General features: G+C 43.2%; 1 protein-coding gene across 1 annotated transcript in view; it reads right to left on the reverse strand.

The window, feature by feature from the left end:
- Positions 1–8027, reverse strand: part of LOC116320238 (sodium/potassium/calcium exchanger 3) — a 62883-nt gene extending 54856 nt beyond the window's left edge. Inside the window, exons 1-3 of the mRNA XM_031739790.2 lie at positions 5545–8027; positions 4820–5410; positions 263–379 (exon numbers count right to left, since the gene is read on the reverse strand). Coding sequence (XP_031595650.1) covers positions 263–379; positions 4820–5018 — 316 coding nt within the window. The 5' untranslated portion in view covers positions 5019–5410; positions 5545–8027. The remainder of the gene's footprint in view (positions 1–262; positions 380–4819; positions 5411–5544) is intronic.
- Positions 8028–8114: the final 87 nt, after the last annotated feature.

Genomic DNA, 8114 nt, shown 5'->3' on the forward strand with positions numbered 1-8114 from the left:
GCTGAGTGTGAAAACCGCTGAGGCAGCCAGAATGTCACCGCCTGCTGCTGCGTGCGCTCGTGGGAAATCATCTGACCTCACAATCTGGGTTACCCCCACATTAGGAAGTGAAAATGTGGGGGTGGGCAGAAGGGACAGGGAGAAAGAACAAGAGTGGGGAGGATGGTTTGGTCTCCCTCTCTTTGTTCTGGGGAGGAAGAAAGCAGGGAGAGAGGGAGGGGGGAGCGCACTTGGGTGTCCTCTTTCTTTCATCTTGTCTTACCTGGAGGAGTGCAGTTCTTCCCTGTCTTCTTGCTGCTGTTGTTGTCTGTGTCCTGCAGCAGCCTCCTTCCGATCCACCTCTCCTGGTCCTCACTGCTGTGGCTGGAAACATCAAAACCTGGAAGGAGTAAAAAGAGAGTGATGGGAGGGTTCAGTGCAACATCCAGATACAAATTACTGAACTTTTGTCACTAAAGAAATTTAGCTGCTTCTAGAAAACCCTGAGGTTGATTGTATAATATACTGTGTAAGGTTAGGTTGTTAGTCAGACTCCAAGATGTCCATTTGACACATATTAGAAGGTGTTACAATGTAAAAATGGGGGCAACAGATGCAGGCAGCTACATGCAAAAGCATTAGACATGCTTGAACATGGACATGGAGGAAAAAATTGCATAAAATGTTGAAACGGTTTTGTGTTAGTTTGAATCATTCAGTAACTATAATACAAGGGGTATTTGTGAGAATTTCACTTTTCTCACAGTCATGTAGACATCCAAGTCTCAATAAACAAGTGCACCAAAGCATCTTCATGCAGGCCACGTTGACAAATTTTAGTTTAGTGCACAATACTTTTTTTGTTACTTTTACTGTTTTCTTAAGTTTCATTTAACTTTTATTTCAGGTAATTAAAAAGATTCTCTCACATTTAGCTTTAGTTTTCTAGTTTCATGTTATTTAACTATTATAACCTTGGTGTGGAGTCTGCATGGTCTCCAGAGTCCACAGACGTGCTTTTTTCTTATCTGATAATGCAAATTTAGCTATAGGAGTCAATGGGAGATCGTGTTGTTGTCGTGTCTGTCTCCAGTCTGTATCCTCTCTGTACCCACTTTCACTCCATTTCTGCATTTGTGCAGCGTCTCCGCCACATCAAGTGCTGTTCCAAACCCACTAGCCTGGTGCTGGGAGTGAAAGTGGGGTATAAGCAGTCTTAGGTGTAACATTTCCCAAACTGTAATCACATTAAATCTAACACATCTAGGTTCTAAATTCAGGAACCACACTAAAGTTCTAAGTCCAACACTTATGTCATCACTTACATACATTCTTTAATTATTTGCACAATAGGTGGATGGAACAAAAAAATAAAATAAAAGCTCAGCCTGGAAGAAACAAACATACAAAACTAGATTTTCAGCATCACTCTGAGACAGGATGTTTCTAATTTTAGCAATGTTGAGCAGATGGAACAAAGTGGTCCTACATATTTGTTTAATGCGTGTGTTGATGGACATATCCTGGACTCCAAGATTCCTCACAGTGTTACTGGAGGCCAAGGTAATGCCATCCAGACACCATGTTTGGAGGATTTTAAAAGCCGCATACAAAAACCTCAGTTTGTCTGAATTTAGAAATAGAAAAGTAGAGGAAAATTGGAAAAATAGGAATGAGAGGGCCTCTGTGACTGGTAAGATGTGCAGTTTTCTTTCAAATAACATTACCCAAGGGAAGCACGTTTAATGTAAACAGCAGTGGTCCCAGCACAGAAGCCTGTGGAACTCCAAGGCTAACCTCTGTGTGAAGAGACTCCCTGTATCCCTGTATCCAGTTGAATCTATCAGGACACAATTCAAAGCAGCACAGCACACTTCTTGTAATACCAGCAGAGTACTCTAGTTTCTGTAGTAAAATGTTGTGATACAGTGGTACAGTGTCAATAGCACATTATTATACCAGTAAAGGTACATCAAGGTACTTTATTTTATATGTATTTCTTTCATTACAACTGATAACTGGCTTTGGAATTTGATTGACATGTTAAATCACTTGAAAATATACAAAACTTTTATTTCTTCTTTCCACTTTTGCTTCAAAAGCATCATCACTCGAGCTGAATGGATTCCACTAACTTTTTATGAACTGATAACTGTTATTCCATCATCGCACATTGCTCCGGGAGGCTTCGCTTCATGTCAGAAATCTTTTACTTGTCCATAAAGATGCAGACCAAACGATGGAGCTTGTCTCTGAATTGCAGCTTCTCCTTGTCAGGCACATGTGTTACTGGGGGTTTAATCCACTGCGGTATCTCCTGTTAGTCTCCCTACATACACCTTTATCACACTGACACTAATCTCTAAGTGGAATTTATCGGTAAAGAAGACTTTTCTCCACTATCCACCATGAAATGCTGTGAAATTTACTTGTTTTCCCTCCTCAGAAGTGGTTTAGAAGCAATCCTCTGAGACCTCATGGACACATCCTCCTTTCATTTTCGCTGACATCATTTTTGTAAGGATGGTGTGCTCACCGTTGGTCATCATCCTGCTCTGTATCTAAATCCTAAAACTTTCCTCATTTCCATGTTTACATACATGGACTCGGCTGTATGCCTTTAAGCTGTTAGTTTTGCAGAGATGTTGCAGATAGCAAAGTGCGTGTCAAACATTTTGATTTATTTTTAATGCCCTGTTCTGCATTCTTTGCCACATTAAAGTTTGATTCTTTATGTAATGTTAGGATAGCCAACAGCTGGAGCAGAGCTCCACAGATGTGTCAATTTGGTGCCTCCTCCTTCTCCTCCATTTCTACTCTTTATCTCCCACAATTCATACATTGAAGGGGAATTTCATGATTTTCCAAAACAAAATCCTCTCGGGGGTGGGTGGAGCAACAGTGCACAATGTGGGGGCTCCCACTGTGGCTACATCTGCACATTCTTCAAGAAAGCAGCAAGACCAATGAATTCATTTCATACTTCACAGAGCCCAGCAGAAGCACTATGCCCTTTCCACTCTGCCAACCACAAGTCTGGCAAAAGACGAGGATTCGAAAAGAATTAAAAAGCACAAACGTCCTCGGGGCCTGGCTGAACTCCTCACTTAGCCTCACCTTCACCACACCACACCGCAGCAGCCACAGCAGCACTGAGGTGTGCGTGTCAGTGGTGCAATCTTCCTCCCACCCTCCGTATCTTTTGCCATCTTGCACCGGGAGAAGAAGAAGAAGAGGAAGAAGAAGAAGGGAAGCGCGGGAATGATTAATGCAGCCCCGCGAGGAGGCGGTGAGTGCTCCACTTGCGGAGCCACAACACCAAGCTTAAATTGGCAGAACTTCATTAGGCGCATCATAAATAATCAACTTTAATTGATATTCCAGTGCGCTGATTAAGAGTTAACATGAACACAACAGGACAGGGGAGATGCATTAAACGTGTCGCCTCTTGTTCTCGCAGAGCTGCTTTTGCGTGTAACACAGTGGGGAGGAAGGACCGATGATGCACAAATCACGAGCGTATGAATATTCACGAAGACCTTCTGTCCACAGAAAGTGATAAATACTTCTCACTTTAGCTGAGTCACACAGACACAGACAAAAACAGATGAGGAGGAACATGCAGGCATCAAGTCGAGGCGTGCAGATGTTCTGCTGCTGCAAATCATTTCAGCAAAAAGAAATCCTATCAAACCACATCAGTAATATTCCAGTGAACCATATTATGTATGCAGACTGTTTATTGTGTGCAAGCTGATACTACATAAAATACCTGTAAAGGTATTGTCATGATTTGTAGAACAAAAGGAGACGTCTCAGATTTCCCTGTTTTGAAGTGTTTCATAAGGATCGTTGTGTCTGTGAGTTAAAGCTAACCGGATGCACCAACAGAGTATATATGCGCAAGTTTCCAAAGACTTCAAGTATGATGCTTCTAATGACAATTTTACTAAAGAGACTGACTGAGGTGGTTCGGTGCTAGTTAAATGTTTGTAGCTGCAGAAGTTAAAGCAGTTTTAATCATTTTATTTCCAGGCTGTTCTTTAATTGTGAGGTTATCAAGTTTAAGATTTAGTGCCACATGTTACAAACTGAGCCGTGGAGACACTGCACACTTTTGTGTAGGAAGGTGACTTTTACATATGAATGCGTCTTTCTTCCTGTGCTTTTATTATATGCGACTCTTCTTTTAACATCTCCACCACCGAGTCTGTAATAAGGAATGGCTGACTGATTGATAACCATTTGCAGTAACCTGGAGAGGTGCAGGCGGGCTTGTATACCCTGGGGCTCGCTGCCCTGATTTCCCTGTCTGCAGCTGAAACACCTGAACACGCAGGATCCTCTGCATTCCTCAGCCATGAATAGTTTCCCATAGTTGAAGCTCGCACGAGTGCGCATTATACGGCACTGTACCGCATGGGTGATGACGTTTGGGTACAGTTGCTAAGTTAGGGGAATATTAACAACATGGAGTAATTCGACATTTGAACATTACAGTTATTTCTTTCTACTTCTCTATTTGTTGTATCATTGTTACAGTTATTAGCAGGTTTCAGGCAGGGTTTCACTTCTCTACTCATTCACCCCCTCGTTTCCTGATTGTTGACCAAATGGAATGCGGCCACCAAAAAAGTCTGTCTGCTTTTTTTTTTTTTTTTTTTTTTTTTAAAAACACAATATTTACAACACTGTAAATTTCTACAGCTTCCGCGATGCCGTGTTTTAATTCTAACTGTGTGTTAGATGGAGAAAGGGGGAGGAAATAAAAGGCAAACACGTGGAGGAAGTCAAAGAGAAGGCTCGCTGAGGGCGAATTCAGCAAACGCTGATTTCTCACCTGAATTTTCCGCTAAGGAGGAAAACCCTTTAACGACCAGGAGCAAACCGCCGAACAAGCAGATCTGGATTAAAACCAGCTCCTTTCGCCGTTTCCGCCGCGCTTTCACCTTCTTCTGGTTCGGCATCACTTGCTTCGCCTGATTCCGAAGTCGGATACCCGGCAGAGACGTCCCCGCTTCCGCCACATCCATGCGCATCCAAGAAGTACCAAAAAGAAGCGAAAAGGAAAAGAAGAAAAACCCAACGACCTCCTTTAATTCCCGGGGAACTGACTTCTCTCCCGGTGACGGGTAAAGAAGTGAGAGAGGAAGCGGGCAGAAAGTTAAGATTGGCACCGCCAATGGGATGCTGAGGAAAAGAAAAAGAAAGGAAAAGAAAGAAACGGACCAAAAGGTTTCGAGCTGCTGCTTAGAAAAGCCGGTCTGTCTTATGTCATGTTGGAATGTGGTTTTGGAAGTGGTAATGCTGAGGACGGCTGCACGGGATCTCCATGGATGCGTCCGTCTGCTGAGAGGAGGAGGAGGAGGAAGAGGAGGGGGGCGCAGTGACGGCACTGACACCCGGTCCAAAATCAGCTTTTATCCTGATACTGTGAAAAACATACGAAAAAGAAAAAATAATCTTTTTTATGAGCACAGGCTCGATATTTGTGAGTAAACTGGATCTTTAACACATTCTACTTTTTGCTTTAAATGTGTTCAATATCAAAGATGTCACAGTTACCATGAATTCAGCAGCTGACATCGGGACATCCGGACACGCCCACTGTAAAAGTCACGCCCACGAGATAGATGCACATCTGTCCAGGAGCCGACACACACTGCAGGTGTGTATCCTGCAGTCTGATGATCCAAGTGGAAAACAGGCAGTGGCCACCAAGGCTGCAGGTCGTCTGGTGGCCACATGAGGCCTGCTGAAAGTGAGTGGGTCCCCACAGACTCGCGTGTTAAATCTCCAACTTTACCACAGAATTTATCACCTGTTTTAAAGGTGTGGGGTTTTTTTTTGGCATCTATAGTAACTCTACAGGGATTAATATTTTATACCTCACCCCTATGGACACCAGGGTACTAGCTAACAATGAGCCAAAAGTAGCTACAACACAACACGCGTTTGATTTGCAGATTAAAACAAAACATAAATGAGCATAAAGAAGTTAATTAAAGGGAACCTCTGAGGCTCATTTCTAGCTTCATATGTTTATCATTTGACTTTGTTAGAGCAGCTTTGCATGATTAATAGTTTAAAATAATCTGTTTTAAAGCCCGTCACTTCATCTTGTTTGAAATAAGTCAGTTTGGCTCCTCCCCCTGAAACCCAGCTGTCTTCTGATTGACTGCCCCTGGTAAAAAGAAGGCAGCACTAGGATGACTATGTAAGTTCACCCAAATTTCATCCTCTGAGCCACACATTTTTTAACTTTGGACATGTTTACCATGTTTAACATGTACAGATATAACCCAGTGTTGTAACAGTGAATATGTGACAGAAACAAGGAAAGGCAAATCCATCCTCTTTTATTATAAACCTTTATTAAAGTGTGAATAAACGAGCAACCGTGCACTGTATTTGTGTATTTGTGTCTCCTGATAAGCTGTAGATGTTTGATGGGTTCAGTTGTGTCTTTGACTGCCCTCTTCTGGGATTGTGTTTTAATAAGACCACATTAAACAGCTTATACTCACAGAAAATTGAAAATAATAATAGTAGTATAGAGTTCTTAAGTTGTAGTTTTCACTAAAACCACTCACTCACCCAGAGCCAAACACTTTGGCTACGCCTTCAAGGCTTCTGTAAATCATACCGGTATTAAACTCACTTTAAAATATGATGATATTATGGTCAAAGCTAAACACCAGTCCCTCTGAACATGGATTTGAAAAGAAAAAAGAGTTTGGTTCTTTTCACATATTTGGTCACAAAAAAAGTCTTTTACTACACATCATCCATCAGAGCCGGGGCAGATTAGATGTGCTGTAATATTTTCTTTGGTTATACAACAGTCGTTAGGTCATGTGGATTGATTTCAATGGTGCCTACTTGTACATGTTGCCTACTTGCTCGCTGCAGATTGTTCTGTGTCCACAGAGATGATACGGACCACCGATTCCAGCATGTCTTTGCCATTTCTGATGGTTTTTTAATGCAGTACTCTTTGAGTGAAGCTGAACTTCGGGATAATGGATAATACTTGATCCCGGCCAAGTGGGTTTCTTGATTGTGGGGCCTGAGGTTTCATATAAATAGCACTGGAAACTTTCCAGCAAGAATGGAAAAAAGTGGTCAGGGCTCTAGGCAACTGGTTTCATTGTGCCTTATTAACCCTTTAGAGCAAAGAGCCCAGAGTGATCTAAAGGCAGCCAGGATACGAGCGACACTTCTACATCGGTTTCTGATGTGGCCTGGAAAACGTTCTTCTAAATCAGTTGGAAATTGTTTACTCTCTCGTGATGATGCCGACATGATTCGAGGCCTTTAAGCTGCCATGAAACTGGGCCTGTCTAACCTCCAAAGCTACATCAGACTCGGCACGGAGTTACTAAACAAGCTGAATTCCCCCAACCTCCCAGACGCAAGAAATAACTGTGGGGAAGGAGGGAAGAGGAAGGAGGAGGAGTGGGTGGGGAGGAGGAGGGGGGCGACAAATTAAATCCAGTTAAATTGTTTTTCCATAGCCAGTAGGCTTGGCAAAGGACTCGCTCACACACACAAGATGTAAGATAAGTTGTAGAAAAGACAAACCAGAAACAGTGTGGCTTCAGATGTAGGAGAATGCCTGGAATTTAACCCAGTTTCCCATGTCCGCCTCACACCGCACCCACTGCCCTGCCCAGCAGCTCAGGACGTCCACATCGACACACGCAAACAGGTGATTCCCCACAGCGACACATCTGTCCTGCACCAGCCCTCCCCTGGTCCAGCTTTGATCAGCCCTCTGAGATGTTTGGTACATCAATAACCCACACAGCCTACCTCCTCCTTCCTCTGGCATTGGGATCACAATGCAGTCACTGCAGAGGAAAGCTGCAGTTCTAGCACAATTTGAAGCACCAAGGCTAGGTAGCTAGCTAGCAGACATATCTGGGTCATGTCTTCCCTTTCAGATAGCTCCCGTATCCAGGATGCAGCAGCTCCTCTTCCTCTCCACCGCAATCTCAAATCAGAAGGAAGAGGATGTGAGGGCTATAGCATGGTTGGCCAGGAATAGCCAAGCAAAAAAAGAGAAGAGCTAAAGTTGGGACAGTACAGAGGCCAGGTGGTGATGCTGAAAGTAGAAATAAGGCCAAGCATCC

The sequence above is a fragment of the Oreochromis aureus genome, linkage group 6, assembly GCF_013358895.1.
Source record: "Oreochromis aureus strain Israel breed Guangdong linkage group 6, ZZ_aureus, whole genome shotgun sequence".
NCBI classification, from domain to species: Eukaryota; Metazoa; Chordata; class Actinopteri; order Cichliformes; family Cichlidae; genus Oreochromis; species Oreochromis aureus.